A 16,987-nucleotide genomic window follows, 5' to 3' on the forward strand; every position below is an offset into this window, starting at 1 on the left:
AGAGACACAAATCAGAAGATGGTTGCAAGGGGCTGGATAGAGGGAGGGAATGGGCTGCAAACACCAGACACTTGAGGGAACTTTCTGAGGTGATGGAAATGCCCTGTATCATGATTGTGATCATGAATCCATTTGTGAGAACTCATCAAACTGTACTCTTTTTTTTTGGTGTTTTTGTTTTTTGGTTTGTTTTTTTTTGCAGTACACGGGCCTCTCACTGTTGTGGCCTCTCCCGTTGCGGAGCACAGGCTCCGGATGCGCAGGCTCAGCGGCCATGGCTCACGGGCCCAGCCGCTCTGCGGCATGTGGGACCTTCCCGGACCGGGGCATGAACCCGTGTCCCCTGCATCGGCAGGCGGACTCAACCACTGCGCCACCAGGGAAGCCCCAAACTGTACTCTTAAATGAGGTGAATTTACTCTTAAATGAGGTATAGTTAAAACACACCTTAATGAACATGTTTTAAAAACATGTATATACATTTTTAATTCTCAAAGAACTCCATCAAAATGTAAAGCAAAAAATACTAAGCCTAAAGCTCAATACTGTGCCCTAATCACCCTAGAAACCAGCTCTACTCATTAAACCAATACTTACAGAAAGGCCACGTAAAGAAACTCAGAGCCCACCTCCACTCCATACCTGCCCGCCCCGTGACTCAAGGGGCCCAGTCAGGAGACCAGAGAGGGTACGCGCATACTGTGAAAATCTTTCTTTTATTACTGTCTCTTGTGGCAAAATAACATTTTATACAAATAAGTCACCTAGTTTACTTTGGACACAAAGACAATACAAACTGGAATGAGGACCTCAGGTGAAGGGGAAAGGGGAAGAAGGACAGACCAGGTCATTAACGCTTCTTACATTCTGTGAAAAATAGATATACAGGGGAAAAAAATAGACTTTCACAAGTTCAGTGACTTTACATGATCCTTTGTGCAACAAGGGGTAAATCCACCTCCACCAGACCCTTCTTGTACCTAAGATGTCCTGTGACACGGAATGTGAGAAACATGGTGATCTGACAATTGGGCCAGGCACGGCAGCACCCTCTGCATCAGGGGTCCACACACACAGACGAGTCTGTGCTATGATTCTGAGAACTGTCCCCATTCCCCAACCTCACTGACGTCAGAGTGACAATGGCCACCAGAAGGAAGGGACGTTACAGAAAAAAAAAGAGAGTACCCTGGGAGCCTATCGAGGGTGGCAAGACACACTAAAGCAAGACTCACCCAATCTGTACATTAGACACAGCCTATTAAGTCCATTCCGGAAATGAGTCCCACTTCAACTGAAGAAACAAGCTGAAGATTCCCCCAGCTACTGCCACGTCAAGAATCTCCAGTCTCTGCATAGCCCCAACGCCCCCAAATCACCGCCCCTATTTGAGAACTGGATGGCCCAAAGACTGTGACGTCTTCAGGAAGGCCGACAAGGCCCTGAAAAGTACTTTCCTTGCAAGACAGCTCTGAGCTAACACACGAGGAGAGGATGACCTACTTTATCCCAGGACTACTTTTACTTATTTCCTCTGTTTACTCTTTAAAACATAGAATAAAATAAACCAGGATCTTCTTTGCAGCAGCTGAAAGGGCATCTTAGCCCAAAAGCTCCACAGGAAAAGAGAGTCACTCTCCCAGGAGACTCCAGGCCAAAGGGACACGAAGGAGCAAGACACGAGAGGGAGGGGTGCAGGCAGCAGGCCCCCAGGCGCCAGCTGGGCCTGTCAGTCTGCTGGAATGTGTTACCTTTAGGCGCTTCCTCTCAGGTACCAGCTCTGAACAGAGGGCATGGTCTCCCCAGGCAGGTAGGTTTTTTCCTCCTATCTTATTGCCCACAGGTAACTGCTATCAATAGCCCAGCCTCCTTAACAACACGGCCTCCTGATTCAGCTTCTGATGAGTTCAGCTACTTTCAGAGAAGGTATGACTTCCAATTCTCTCCCCAGTTCGGGTACAAAAGCTTGAATTTCAGACTTACCCTAGCTAACACCCCAGAGAGGTAATGCTTCTCAAGGTTTCCTGAGTAGCTAGCCACAAGAATCCAGAGTCCCAGCTACAGAACACCAGACCTTCAGGAGCAGAAGATAGCAAATCCCTGTGCTGTTGGGCACAGATCAAGCATGGCCTCAAAACGGTCTCCAGTGAGACTAAAGCAAGCTCTTGGGAAGAGGATACAGCACTATTCAAGCCAGAATGCCTGCCTCCTCGGCCCTCTTCCCAGCAAAAGCTAACACTGCAGGTAAGAGACAGCCCACTAGCCTACAATACGTGGTCTGCCTGGGACACATTTCCAAGACACACTCTACTGAGCAGAGTTCTGGGCAGCTCCAGAAACCACATCCTAGATAATAATTAAACATCAAATAGTAGAAAAACTCTCCAGACTGGGTTCTGTCACAGAGAGAAGGGGTTATTCTGAAGCTCAGTGAACACAAATCTGTTGAGGGAGCCCCAGTGAGAAACAGAAGGTGAAGAGGCAGTGCTGATGTCTGTCCGGCAGTGTATGGGATGGAGCCACACGTAAGGCACCTGGATTTGCAGCCAACTCCAGTTCTGGGATTCACCGGTCTGGGGATGAGTAGCCCACCCTGCAGGGAACCCGGTCTCTTCCTCCCTCGGGGGTTAGGTGCAGTGCCAGCACACAGGGCTAACCAGGGTTTTCTCAGTGAGGAAGTTGCCAGCATCTGACACAGCCCAGACTCTGGCCTGACAAAAAGCACTGGACCACGGTTCAAGGCCACTCACGCTCTAGAATGCAAACAGGGAGCAACACCGGTCAGTGAAAGCACAGGAGCATCTGTGGCAAAGCGCTGGCCCTTCTCTCCCTGGCTCCACCTGGCCTTTCTCCCAAGCACCTAGGGAGACAGCTCTCTGGTCACAGATACCACGTACCTGGGCCCTTCCTACTGTGACCTTTCTAGCAATGCTAAACCCTGGCCGCAGCAACAGTCTTATCAGAGGGTCAGGAGCTGGGACTGAGCACTTAAATCGCCCGCACTGTCGGACAACAGTAGGGAGCTGAAGCGCAGACAGCCCATCCAGTGAGGCCTGAGGGATGTGTGAGGAAGATTTTTGAGAACACGTCTCTCTGATAGGCCACCTCAGCTGATTTCCCCCTTTCCCAACGCCCAAAGCCATTCCAAGTGGCAGACATTCCAAAACCACTCCAAAGGACCAGAATACACATTACTTAGGTCTGACCAGCCAGGATGATTCCAGGAACTACTTCAGTACAAAAGCAGGTACGACATGACCCAGATTAGCCCCGGGAGCCTGACTGATACTATCAGAAGTCTCGCCACACATCCTATATGCTGGGAATGCCACTGACATTTTATAAAGCCTCCCCACAAGAAGCTTAGAAATAAAAAAACAAAATACAATAAGGCCTGCTCTGGCCTCCAGAGATACTACAGTTCCAAGAGCAAAACTGACACATTGTATTTCAGGAGAAACTCAAAAGTTAGGAGCCAGGAGAAGCAGAGCAAGCTCATCTTTCCTCTGGAAGGAGAACAGGAAGGCACTGCCAGGTTGAAACCTCAGTGGAGCCCCAGGAGGACCGGCTGAGGATCCGGAAGTCAGACAGATAAGCGGCCCCTACGTAAGACAGATCCTTCAGTTTGGCAGCCTTGCCCACCCCAGTGCCTCAACTCCTGGCACCACTCCTTCCCTCTGCCCCCCGAGTTGGTTTAGGACGATGCACAGGCTGAGGTCAGAGTGTGCTGATGGCGACCCCGCAGGCGAGAGAGGAGTCTCAGCTTCCCACAGCGCCCCTGAACCTACAGAAGAGCCTTCTCTCCCCGGCACAGCTCTGCCTGGAGAGACCCAGGCTCAACAGGACAACCCAGAGGAGCCATGACTACATGAAAATAAACTTTCTATTTTTATCTGGATTCCAGAAGGCTTATGCTAAGTTTTACTATAGTACCTCCGTGACCTAAGGGGCAGGGAAAAAAGGAAGAAAAAATACTGGGGAAGGAAACACAGCACTGCTTGGCACCTCTCTTGGAGCACAGGAAACTGCCACCCCAGCCTCGGCTTCCTGGGGCCAGGTTCCAGATGTGTGTTGACAGACCGCAGCTTCAGCCACCTCCGTGCACCAGGACCTTGGGCCACAGCAAAGCACCTCCCCGTCCGCTCCTGCCACAGCTACTGGCCCCCGTTATAGGCATAGTCAGCCTTGTTGTGCATTATCAGCTTGTTGTCGACAAAGTAGAAGCTGTCAGAACGGGTCTCATAGGGATTTTCAATCATCAGACGAACTGCAAGTCAGGGAAAGGAAAAAAGCAAAGACTTATGTGTGAGTCTGCCCCATGGGCCAGGTGGGATAAAACTTAGCATTCCCTCTAAAATTCGTAAACCAGCCCTTCCTGAAAATGTGAGCACACGCTGTCAGAATAATGAAGTCAGAACAGAGGGAGCCAGGCCTTGAGAGCTGGGGAGACCTGGGGACCACAGAGGCCCCCAAACTGAGCATGCTGTCCACTTCAACAGAAGGATGCAACCAGCTCTGGACCTGACCCTCCGAGGCCATCGCCAGCCTGGTGCTCCGTCAGAACCCCAGGGAGAGGTGCCCGCCCGTTTGCCAACAGGCACCACAGCAGCCTGTTGACTTGGTGCTTCTGGTCCCCACCTCTAGACACTCTGGTCCAAATTCAGAAAGCTGCGCCTCACTGTGCTCACGTCCCGCAGGCAACCCTGACAACAAAGGAATCCCAGATGCGCATGGATGTAGGGGCACAAAGGGCAAGGAGCCTTCTCCAGAGGTGGCTCGGGGTATTAACTTGCCAACAATCCAGCAAAGGGTGAGCTTGTCTTGGGATCCAGATTTAAATCTTCTGTTTGTTCTGGCAGTTGCCCCGACCTCTTTAACCGTAACTGGAGGGTCAAGAGAACTGCGAGTCACTACCTCTGGTTGGTTCTGAGTCAATGGTCACATGCTATTCTGAATCCTCTGGAGGAAATGCTGTTGCTGACCACAGTTCTCAAAAGGAGAGCTGACTGTTTCAAGTTCTTTGGACTCAGCCAGGCCAGAGTTATTTAGTTCATATCCAGAGTACTGACCCCCACGCTCTTTTAGCTTACTTGGCTTCAAGAAGAAAAAGTTACATGGCCTTAGATAAAAACTTGAAATACTGTACATAATCTTTTCTCGCAAGCATCTACACATCCCAGCCCAGCCTGGGGAGCGGGCTTCAAACGAGGATCCTAACAGTTGATGCGGTCATCAACGCCCTGCGCACTCCTCAGCAATCCTCACTTTACCTGGGAACAGTACTGCTGCACCAGTCAAGAATACCTGTCAGAAAATGACAATTTTAAGGACCTGGGATTCTGAGAAAATTGGTCGGTGTATGTAGACCTTCGCCAACAATCCAACTAAACTCCACCACTACTCACAGGATCCCACTCACATCCTGACTGCTCTAGAACAACCTTCCCTAATTCCTCACAGGGGATGCCAATGTGAGAGGGCCAGACCGAAGCCATGGGAATACACAGCCTGTTCTTCCTCTGTCATTCAGTCCATCTCCTCCCCGGCCCAGCCTTCTCCCTCCGGCGCCTTCCCCAGTTCTTCCTCCCCAGAACTACAGGGTGACTCTTCCTCAGACACGGCTTCCCTCACGTTACTCCTTCTGCTCCGAACCTCTAACAGCTTCCTAGCGCCTGCTGGATCTATTCTAACAGTTTCATCTAATTAACCTTCTACCTGCAGAGAATGAGAAAGAGGTAGTCCTCAGGACTAGAATTCTACTTAACTCACAGTTTCCCATGTAGTTCTGATTAGGGAAAAAGCAAAGGGCTAAAAGGAGTGCCGAGCAGGAGCCGGTGACTAGAACACAGTGAAACCATGACTGGCCGTGTATTGAACTGGACTCCCAGGGATTGTCAGGGGCCTCCTCTTATCTCCCTCAGCCACTCTCTTCCCCGCAGCAGGCATCTAAAAGGGATGGCCTGTATTAAAACCTTCAGTGTTCCCATGCAGGCAGAGTCAGAGTTTGAAACATGAGACAGGAGCAATAGGAAACGAGAAGCCTGAGGTCGAAAGACTAGAGACGCATCATGTCCCTATTTCTCTGCAAATGAGGTCGTTGGACTAGATGGATTTCATTTCAAGGTCTGTTCCTCTAGCCTGAAGAATCCAGGATGTTCTGAAAGTCAGGGGATACGTACTGACATCCTCAGAAAGCTGGGGAAACTCATAGATATGTTCACAAGTGTTCCTACTGCTGGGGATGCAGAAGCCGAAATCAAAGTCAAAGTTTTTCAGCAGGCGTTCCCGGAAATAGTGCCGTTCGATCATCCGGAAGTTTGACACAGGTTTGTCTCCCACCGTGAACTCCACCCTGCAGAATAAATCTCTGTGAGCCTGACTTTGCCTCCTCCCTCCTCTAAAGCCAACCCCAAACCTAACGGAGAACATTCTTCTCTGAACCAGAAGAACGTCCCCCCTTCAGGAAATGCTGGTACTCACGTGGCGCCCACGGTGCGGAGGCGGAGAAATGCTGGCGTGAACTGATAGCGGACGAAGCGGCCAGCACTGACATCCACATCTCCGCCTGCCGCCGCCGCCGCCTCCTCCTCCTCCTCCTCCTGGTCTGCAAGAGCACACAGAAGCTGAATCACCATCTCGGCAAAGAGCACGACCGATCAGCAGTACCGACACCGATATGGCAGGGCAGCCAGTACTCACTGAGCACATGCTGTAATTCCAGGCCCCGTGCTGCGCGCTTCACAGGATCCTGTGATCCTGTAGATTTTGTCTTCATTTTATCTCCACTTTAAAGACCAGGAAGCTCAGACTCAGAGAGATTAGCTAACGTGTCCAAAGTCACCCAGATATAGGCAGACCTCAGAGAGATTGCGGGTTCAGTTCCAGACCACCATGATAAAGAGAGTCACATGAAATTTCTGGTTTCCCAGTGTATACAAAAGTTATGTTTACACTTTACTATAATCCATTAAGTATGCAATAGCATTATGTCCAAAAATAACAATGCATACGGCTTAATTTAAAAATAATGCTGCTGGGGCTTCCGCGGTGGCGCAATGGTTGAGAGTCTGCCTGCAGAGGCAGGGGACGCGGGTTTGTGCCCCGGTCTGGGAGGATCCCACATGCCGTGGAGCAGCTGGGCCTGTGAGCCATGCCCGCTGAGCCTGCACGTCCAGAGCCTGTGCTCCACAACGGGAGAGGCCACAACAGTGAGAGGCCTGCGTACCGCAAAAAAAAAAAAAAAAAAAAAAAAAAAGTGCTGCTATATTCAATATCCTATAATAAACCATAATGGAAAAGAATATGAAAAAATATACATATGTATAACTGAATCACTTGGCTGTACACCAGAAAATAACACAACACTAAAAAAAAAAAAACTGTAAATCAACTATACTTCAATAAAAAAAAATTTTTTTTAATGCTGTTGAAAAAAATGGCGTCAATAGACTTATTCAATGAAAGGTTGCCACGAACCCTCAGTTTGTAAAGAACACAATATCTGTGAAGCACAGTAAAGTGAAGCACAGTAAAATGAGGTACGCCTGTAGTAAATGGAGGGAGCAGGGATGTGAATCCGGGTCCGTCAGACTCAAGGCCTGTTCTTAAACACTAAGCTGTTTGCCTTTTATATAATCTGGGGCCTTGGGCCATATCCTAACGGTGAAGTCTGAAACACCAGCTGGGTGGCTGTGACGTGGTCTCTGCTATACAGACTAGGTCTGCTGTTGACCCAGTTAAAGTGCTTGCTGCTAACCAAAAGAATGAGGCTATAAAAGTTGAAACTATTCAAAAGGCACCTTCAAAAAATGCAAAAATTTCTGACATAGCAAAGACAAATCCCTAGAAATAATTGTGCTATTTAAATGGAAGACATTGACCTATAGCCTTGGGGTACTGCACTTCCTTGGACTAATGCCTATTCCAGGCCATACCAGGCCCAACACTCCAAGCACCTGGGAAAAGGTGAAGCAGATGGGCCATGAACCAACATGTGAGACCTGAGAGAGGGTCCACAAGAGTAACGACGGGCTCTGGTCTAGTCCACTCCTGAACCCAGGAATGAAAGATTTGTAAAATGAATCAGAGAACATTCTAATGTAAACAAGGAGTTAGTTCCCTCTCTAATAGCTACAGCCACCCAGTATCCAGCAAGGGTATTTTTTCCAGTTCCAGGCTGAACATAGGTGCAGTAAAAGAGGAGTCTTTTTTAGCATCAAACATCTCTGCCTGTGACAAGCCCAAGAGGAGCTGGGCAACCAGACTGAGTAGAGGTTCAAAGTCAGAGACTCCACAGCCCTGGCTCCAACAATGGGATTCAAAAAGGATCAGACCAAACCTTCTCAGGGATTCGAACTCATCCGAACAAGTGCTGTAGGAGGGCACTGAATCAGTGTGTGCATATTCTTAGTGAATCAAGATCCTTAAAGGTAAAGACTGGATGGGTCGTAAATCAAGGTATTTTTACAGTATCTGCAGCTGACCTTCTTCTTGAGATTTAGTTTTATACTGAAATGACTATTCTGAGCCCAGTCTCATGCAAATCCATACACCTGAAGTAGCCCTGGGGTCCTGGGAACATCTTAAGTACTAGGACCTGTGGCTTAGAGATACGAACAGCACAGGCCCAGGAAGCTGGCTGGCCCTGACCCTCCCAATACAAGATTTAAGTACCCACAAGCTTGAGCCTTTAGATGCCCTGGTCAGTACTAGATTATGACAGCATAAAGAATACTGGGTGGTGAGACTTCTCTGCTGGTGCAGTGGTTAAGAACCCACCTGCCAATGCAGGGGACACGGGTTCGATCTCTGGTCCGGGAAGATCCCACATGCCGCAGAGCAGCTAAGCCCGTGCGCCACAACTACCGAGCCTGCACTCTAGAGCCTGCGAGCCACATCTACTGAGCCCATGTGCCACAACTTCTGAAGCCCGCACGCCTAGAGCCCATGCTCCACAACAAGAGAAGCCACCACAATGAGAAGCCTGCACAACGCAACGAAGAGTAGCCCCTGCTCGCTGCAACTAAAAGCCCACGTGCAGCAACAAAGACCCAAAGCAGCCCAAAAATTAATTAATTAATTTCAAAAAAAAAGAATACTGGATGGGGTGAGGAGACCAGTGCTCTAGCCTTGGCTGTATAATTAACCTGAGCTGAGACTTTTTCATGAAAGCCTTTTGACTTACCTGGGTTACCAACAGCTGTCTTACCAAATTTACAGGCTCTTTCTGAATAGCAAATCAGATGAGAAAAGCTTGGCAAAAAGAGTCATCAACACAGACCATGACTGATACTCTGAAGGACTATCTAGGCTGGTGTTCTAGTAACTAACTCCAGGGGGTGCTCCATTTCCAGTGATGTGCTCCAAAGACCTACATGTGGTCCCCTGGTCAGAAATGAATCACCCTGGAACTGCATCACAAGCACAGGAAGTGTCCATTCAAAGCTACCTTAAGGGGTCCCAAGTAGATGAGTTCACAGGTCTGGGCCTTCTGTTCATCCAGAAAATGGCAGACATTAAAGTCCAAACTAGGACTTACTGGGAAATCTGAGACACTATTTAAAGGAAAGGGCGTGAGAAGACACTGCCTCATGATCTGGACTAGAATCCTCCGTATCACCCTTCCAGAGTGTCCCCAGGACTCAAGGTTCAGGTAGGCTTCCTCACTGGAGTTTAATTTCAAGGATTCCTTTCCTAAGTGGAGGAAACATGGTAAGATCAAAGGGCAGAGGACCTTAGAAAAGTCACCTGGAAATTCTGGGCCTCAGTTCCCTTATCTGTAAAATAAGGATAATAACCCCCCAAGGAGGTGTGAGGATTACATGAACTGATGTAAACAGAAAGATGTGGAACACAGTGACCAGCGCAGAGTAGATACTCAACAAACATCAGCCTCTCAGCACAGCTTCAAGCCAACAGGCCCACAGGCAGGCTTCAGGAGGCGGCTGGAAGCAGGCCGCTGGAGTCTGTGACACAGGATGCAATGGCACACAAAAACTCAAGCGTGAAAGACCTTTTGCTCCAACTGTCAAGTGACTACTGCAATACTAAGGCCTACCTGACACACAAGGTTTGGCAATCTCAAAAAGCACTGTCCCGGTCTCCAAATCTCGAATTTTGAAGCGTGTGAAATCAATACTGTAGACGTTGTCTTCGGGTTTACATAAATAATCTGAAAATGAGAGAGAGACCAATGCCGTTAAACAATCCTCCAAATCCACCATTTCTTTCTCAAGTTTTGAAGCAAACTCAGGTTTTTTTCTTACACAATTCACTTAAAATACACCCCAAAACTTCCTTTTATGTTATAAGCAAAAGTTGTGTGGAGAGAATTAGGGGATCCAAGAAAGAAAAAAAGTGCATGGGCTTGTGTGGATGAAAGATTACTGTAACACTTTAGAAATAGGGATGGTAAAAGGGGATTTCTTTGGAAACACTTCAAAAATGGCCTATAAACCTTTCATTGGATATCACAGCAGGATAGAATTTTTTTTAGAAATCCATTTTAAAACATTTATGCTGATCTAATGGCTAATATGGTGCATGTTTGCTGAACGTATCACAAAGCACAGATCAGCAAACTTTTTCTGTAAAGGGTCAGATCATGAATAATTTAGGCTTTTGGCCACACAGTCACTATCACAACTACTCAGCTGTGTCGCTGTAGCACAAAGGCAGCCACGAACATGGAAATGAATGGCGTGGCTGTATTCTAATAAAACTATTTATAGACACGAAATACAAATTTTATATAACCATGTGTCCCAAGATTTTTTTTTTTTTCCAACCATTTGAAAAGGTTAAAACCACTCTTAGCTTGTGGGCTGCACAAAACCAGGTGGTGGGCCATACCTACCCAGGCAGCAGGACGGATCTGCTGTGGAGGGCGTGAGGCCAAAGTGAAGGAGAGCCCCCAGAAACCTGATCAACTAATCAAAACAGTACTGATCAAAGACAATTTCATTGATTTCTTTCTCTCATGACTCCTGAGAGCATCTTCTCCACAACTCACTTTGACACTTTATCTTGTACTGCCTGTTTGCATTAGCTGTTTCATGTTTTACGAGCTGACTCTCCAATAAGATGGCAAACTTGAGAGCTACTGATTATTCTGTAACTCCCAAAAGTGCTGAGATTGGTTCTGCACCTTTAGAGGGGACTCAATAAATAACCTGCTGAACGGAACAGACTTTAAGAAGAGTAAAGAATCCAGAGGTCACCAAGCTGACTTGTGACTTTCTCCAATAAGCTGCTGAGGTGTGTTTGGGCAATGGCACCACGCTTAAGCTCCTACACAGGACCTGAGTGCTCTCCTAGAATGCCGCGTAGGGCCAGGCATTAGAGTGGCCTAATTCACCTTTGGTATCAGGAGAAAGCATGGGGTGAGAAAGGTGAGATGGTGAGCATTTCCGTACCTTCAGAGCCCCAAATGAAATCTGGGTCAGAACAGAAGCAGCTTTTTCACAATGTTTCTATGAAACAGAATAGCAAGACCTTCTAAAGATATACTCAGGCATGCAAAGGACAGTCCCAAACCAAACAGTGATGGAAAATAGGGATATGAAAATACCCAGACTCAAATTAAAGCTATTTTAGGAGATGGGAATTCCCTTTCATACAGGCTGGACCAAGGCCTATCCCCCCAAACTGTCATCCTCAAATCACTGGGGGCGGCCTCCATCTCCCTGAGGGACACCTGAGCACCCCTGGGCTGCCGACTAAAGCAATTCAGCAGATAATAGGACGGCAGCCTTTAATCCATCAAGGGAGTGCTGGTGCTTCAACGTTAGAAGTCTGGAGGACAGGGCCGGCTGGGCAAGCAGGGTCTAACCAACTGACTGCAAACTCTTAGTGGGGAACAGCAGCAAGAAAAAAGGCATCAAGTCAGGGGTTGGCCTGGAAGAGAACAGAAAAGAGGAAAACCAGGACAGGGGGTGAGCTATATATTTCTCCCCACCCCTCGTACTATCAATGAAAAGGTGTAGGACGGTTGCATTTTATGCAAGAAATGCATCTCTGACACCCTGACATATTCTTAATTCACTGGAACAAGTGTCAAAAGCAGGATTCACATTTTGGTTTTGTACGTGAACTGAAACTTTATTAATTTTTTTTTAATGCGGCACGAAATGCCACGGCAATGTATTTGAGGAAGGAGGAGTCCACCTGCACACAAAGGGGCAAGCTAGGGACCCAAAGAGGTAGGGGGCCAAGGCAGGCTGGAAAGGGGGCGGGGCTGTCAGGGGCCGGAGGGGAGGGAAAGGCAGAGAAAGCAGCTAGGGTAGGGGTCTGGGCTGGCAGAGGGCGGCAGAAGCTGGCTGTAGACAGGTTGAGGGCGCCTAGCTGGTCAGGAACTTCACTGATGGCTGGGGGGCAGCGGCCCACTTCCCAGGGTCAGGAGGATCCGGTTAAGCCAAGGCGGGCCCCCACCCAAACAGATCCAGCTGAGGAGGAGAACGGCCGGGCCTGAGGGCCCAGCGGGGACGGGCCACAAGGAAGCCTAGCGTGGCCGGACTCAGAGGAGGGCAGTCAAGCCCACGAGAACCCCTCCCGACCAGGTCTAGGTGAGGGTGGGCAGCGCGGCCCGGCCGGCCGGAGGCGCCTGGGTGGACACCCTGGGCTGGCCGAGCGGCAAGCGGCTGGCTCCGCTTAGGCTACAAGGGACCCAGGGACCGGCGCGAGGGGAGGGCGCGGCCTGCCCCGCACTTACTCTCTGTGACCCGGCTGAGGCGCAGGACGTGCTCGGGCCGGATGGTATCCAGAGCCAGCAGCTCCTGCTCCGTAACCGCTGCCCCGATGCCGTCGTCGGCCGCGTGGTGGGGCGCCTGCCGCCGCGCCTTAAGCCTGTTCAGGACGCCGCCGCCAGCCTTCTTCTTCTCCTCCTTGCCAGTCACCAGCCCCCCGGGCCCAGCCGCCGACCCCACGGCCGCAGCCTTAGAATTCGACCCGCTCATCGCTCCGCCGCCAAGATGGCCGCCGCCTCCGCAGCCGTAACTATGGAGAGCGGGGGCGGGGCCGGGCCTGTGGGGGCGGGACCTGCGGGCCGCGTCGCTAGCGCCCTCCCGCCAGCGTTGGTCCAGCCAGGTGGCTGGCACCTTAGCACTCCAGATTCTCCATCAGGCCCCCGAGGTCACCCCAAATGTCTAAAAAAATATCCCGTACAGTCAAATGACTTTCCATCACATAAAATGTAGACGAGGCATCTTGAGAAAATGTTTTTTCATCTGTAGTCTAGGAGGTAAGACAGTTCTTGCTATGCAAAGGCAGCTTTCCAATTAGATTGCCATTTCTAAACCGTACTGTGTCAGGCTTTGGGCTAGACATTGGGCTGGGCTACAGGGAATATAAGAATACGAAAGAGGGAGGGATTGAGTCTGCTGTATTCACCACTGTATTCAGGCAGTCTAGCTAATGCCTGACACATGGTAGGTGCTCAATGATGATCGAATGAATGAATGAGTGAAGGAAGGCCTGAACAGCACCGGGCTACGGAGGAGCTCCCACTTTGTTGGGGAAGACTGTGAAGTACATAATTCATCATGTGGCCCTTCCTCTAGATCAGCCCAATAAGTATGAATGAACCAGAAGACAAAACAGACTGCTAATTGCTGAAGCAGAGGTGCTACCAGAGCACACAGGAGGGGTCTAGGGGCTAGGGGAGAGGCTTCAGGGGTGACATCTGCACTGAGCCATGGAAATTAACCATGATTTCAAGGACTGGAGGAGGTGAGTGGGAGGGGGGAGGACACTGCCCTCTTATACCCCAAGTGGCTCCTTCTCTAGAGATTCTGGATCCACACCCTTCTCTGTTGGAGGCTTGGGCCTGACTGATGCAAAGTGTGTGTGCTAGGTTGATGTCACCTCTTAGATAGACTCAGGCCGAAGTGAAACTCTACCCGTCTCCCCACTGGTCAGCCTCAAAGCCTTGATTTATGCAGGATTTGCTGGATCCCTCTCATCCGAGGGGTTTGGGAGTGGCTGACAGGCCTCGCCTGGTTCCTGGACCAAATCCAAACCTGACTCCACCTCAGCTGCCCAGCCTGGTGGAACAGTATGTGGCCAGTTCCTATCTAAATGCTGTCCTGTCTTTGAGAGATTACCACCTGGGGGGAGACTTCCCAAACTGTTCAGGGAAATTTTAAGATGTGTACAAGAATTACACATTTGCACATTGCAATTTCCCTTTGCAAACAATTCTTTTTAAACTACTCAGCAGTAAGTGGTTACTGAAGAATTTCCAGAACTCTTAATATGCTACTTGATTGTGAATCACCAAGAAGGGAGTTTAGCATGGAGCCATTTCACACAATCACTTGCTGACTAAACATTTGTCCTCAGCAACAGGACTAGAGTTACCTGGATCCCAGCTTTTCTCTTTTTAGGGATGATAACAAACGTATTGACGCGTTTACCTGCAATTCCACATCCGGGAACTTAGCCTACATGTATGCACAAAGATGTTTACTGCAGGACCATTTGTAAAACTGAAAAATTACAACAAGTTATAGTTGCACCCATTCATGTTATGAAGCTGTTAAAAAGAATGAGGTCCATCTCTACTTACTAGTATGGAGAGATCTCAGATAGTTTGAGGTGGGGGGAGCAAAGCACATAATCCCATTTGTTTAAAATTTGAAAGTAGGGCTTCCCTGGTGGCGCAGTGGTTGAGAGTCCGCCTGCCAATGCAGGGGACATGGGTTCGTGCCCCGGTCCAGGAAGATCCCACATGCCGCAGAGCGGCTAGGCCCGTGAGCCATGGCCGCTGAGCCTGCGTGTCTGGAGCCCGTGCTCCGCAATGGGAGAGGCCACAACAGTGAGAGGCCCGCGTACTGAAAAAAAAAAAAAAAAAAAATTGAAAGTATATGAGTATTTCTATCTGTAACTACACAGGAAGGGGTTTGGATATACACTAGAGTTAAGTGAGGTTCCCTTGGGGGAGGAGAGAATTGGAAGGGATTAAAGGGGGATATATTCACTTTTGACACTCTTTAGAGCTACTTCTATACTATTTTATCACAACAAGCATATGATCATGGGCTGCTTGTATACCTTTAAATAAATAAATAAATAAAACTAACTAACTAACTTAGGATCTGCATCTGGAAGGCAGACTCTTAAGCCAAAGGAGACTTATTATAATCTCTTAAAATTTAAAAGCCACCTCAAACTTGATCACTTTTTTCTGCTCAAAAATTTTTAAATAAATACTGCCATATAAGGGAGTTGAGGCCTGTACTCTCTCTGATCACTACCTATAAACTGTGGTTAAAAAGCAAAAGATTATGTCTTTAGGAGAATAGAAAACACACAGAAAGAAAGGAAAAAATCCTTAAATATTCCTTTTTAAGAGGCAGTAGGAAAAATTAGGGCTATAACCTCCAATCTGCCTCTGTCTCTCCTCACCAAATCTTTCTAAGGTATGTCAAAAGGCTCTTTAAAAAAAAAAGTTTTCTGAAAAGTACATATACTAATTCCCTGTTGGGTGGAAAAAGAAAAATAGAGATTGACTGCATTAAATAGCAACCCCAATGTCTCCTTGGGCCAGACGTGGGAAGACTGGAGTGGAAAGGCTGGCCTCCCTTTCACCGCAGCTTGGTGCTCTTCAAGTCCCTCTCCTTAAGCTGGTTATTTTCCTCACTGTAAGAGGTGTGACAGTGGCTGTTTTCCAGAGCAGTCCCAGAGTTGCCAGGCAGTCTGCCTCAAATCAGGCCAGGCAGGTGGGGCCCAGAGCTGATGAGGCCAAGGTAAGCAGGACATCAGAGGGCTTTTTTCTGCCGAGCCAGGGAAGTTCAGTCCTCCTTCCTGCTGCTTCCCTAAAGATGGCATCCACCGAATCAGCAAGTCGTGGCTGGGACTGCAGGCAGGCCTTGTGGTCTGGGAAACAGAGCTAGTGATTTCCATAGTACCCAAGTCACTTCTCTCCCTGGCTGAGGGCTGTTCTTTAAAAGCATTAATTTATTATTTATATCCCACCTGTTTCCGAAAAGGATTCATGGCATATTCCAAAGTCGTACAGCACAAGACTGGTGGGTGGAAATTCACATAGCCTTGCTGAGGGCAGAACTTTCAAAATTTTAAGTGCATATACCGTTTTTTGTTTTGTTTTGTTTTTGGCCGCGCTGCGCAGCATGTGGGATCTTAGTTCCCTGACCAGGGATTGAACCCGAGTCCGCTGCAGTGGAAGCGCAGTCTTAACCACTAGACTGCCAGGAAAGTCCCGTGCATATACTGTTTGATTCAGTAATTCCTTAATGGAATTCTAAAGGCACACTTGCACATGTGCAAATATATTATGTAAATATGTGTGTACGTACATATAAATATATAAAAATACATATAAAATGAAAGATATACACCAAAGATAATACACCTGTATATCCTCTAGGGATTAAAGAGGTAGGACTAAGAAAGATGAGTTTTCACATTCTGCACCCCATATAAATTTTTTTTAATATTTTATTTATTTATTTATCTGTTTGTTTTTGGCTGTGTTGAGTCTTCGTTGCTGCGTGCGGGCTTTCTCTAGTTGCAGTGAGCAGGGGCTACTCTTCATTGTAGTGCGCAGGCTTCTCATTGCGGTGGCTTCTCTTGTTGCGGAGCATAGGCTCTAGGTGCGTGGACTGCAGTAGTTGTAGCACGCAGGCTCAGTAGTTGTGGCTCATGGGCTCTAGAGCGCAGCTTAGAAGTTGTGGCACACGGGCTTAGTTGCTCCGTGGCATGTGGGATCTTGCTGGACCAGGGCTTGAACCCGTGTCCCCTGCATTGGCAGGCGGATTCTTAACCACTGTGCCACCAGGGAAGTCCCCCGATTTTTAAAATGTACTTACGCACTTTGTATCACTAAGTCTTAAAAGGCTACTTTCTTTTTAGAGAAAGAATAATATAATAAACCTCCACGTAACCAACACCCAGCTTCTTCAGTTATCTACATTCAAAAGGTTCCTTCTTAAAAGTAGTACATCATGACGTTAAGAGCACAGGCTTTGCG

General features: G+C 48.4%; 1 protein-coding gene across 1 annotated transcript; it reads right to left on the bottom strand.

Moving 5' to 3' along the window:
• Nucleotides 1–697: 697 nt before the first annotated feature.
• On the bottom strand, nt 698–12,999 carry UNC119B (unc-119 lipid binding chaperone B). The gene is made up of 5 exons (XM_067700561.1): nt 12,710–12,999; nt 10,058–10,171; nt 6,481–6,604; nt 6,180–6,352; nt 698–4,267 (listed from the first exon to the last, which is right to left on the bottom strand). The coding sequence occupies exons 1-5, from the start codon at nt 12,951–12,953 to the stop codon at nt 4,155–4,157; spliced, it is 768 nt and encodes a 255-aa protein (XP_067556662.1). The 5' UTR covers nt 12,954–12,999; the 3' UTR covers nt 698–4,154.
• Between the last annotated feature and the right edge of the window lie 3,988 nt (nt 13,000–16,987).

The sequence above is a fragment of the Pseudorca crassidens genome, chromosome 12, assembly GCF_039906515.1.
Source record: "Pseudorca crassidens isolate mPseCra1 chromosome 12, mPseCra1.hap1, whole genome shotgun sequence".
Lineage (NCBI taxonomy): Eukaryota > Metazoa > Chordata > Mammalia > Artiodactyla > Delphinidae > Pseudorca > Pseudorca crassidens.

Excerpts from the sequence above, each read along its gene's own strand:
- UNC119B (XM_067700561.1), bottom strand. The coding sequence starts at position 12,953 with ATGAGCGGGTCGAATTCTAAGGCTGCGGCCGTGGGGTCGGCGGCTGGG. Across the intron at positions 6,353-6,480 it reads CTCCGCACCGTGGGCGCCAC|GGTGGAGTTCACGGTGGGAG; the intron begins GTGAGTACCAGC and ends TTTATTCTGCAG. Across the intron at positions 4,268-6,179 it reads CCAGCTTTCTGAGGATGTCA|TTCGTCTGATGATTGAAAAT; the intron begins GTACGTATCCCC and ends CCTGACTTGCAG.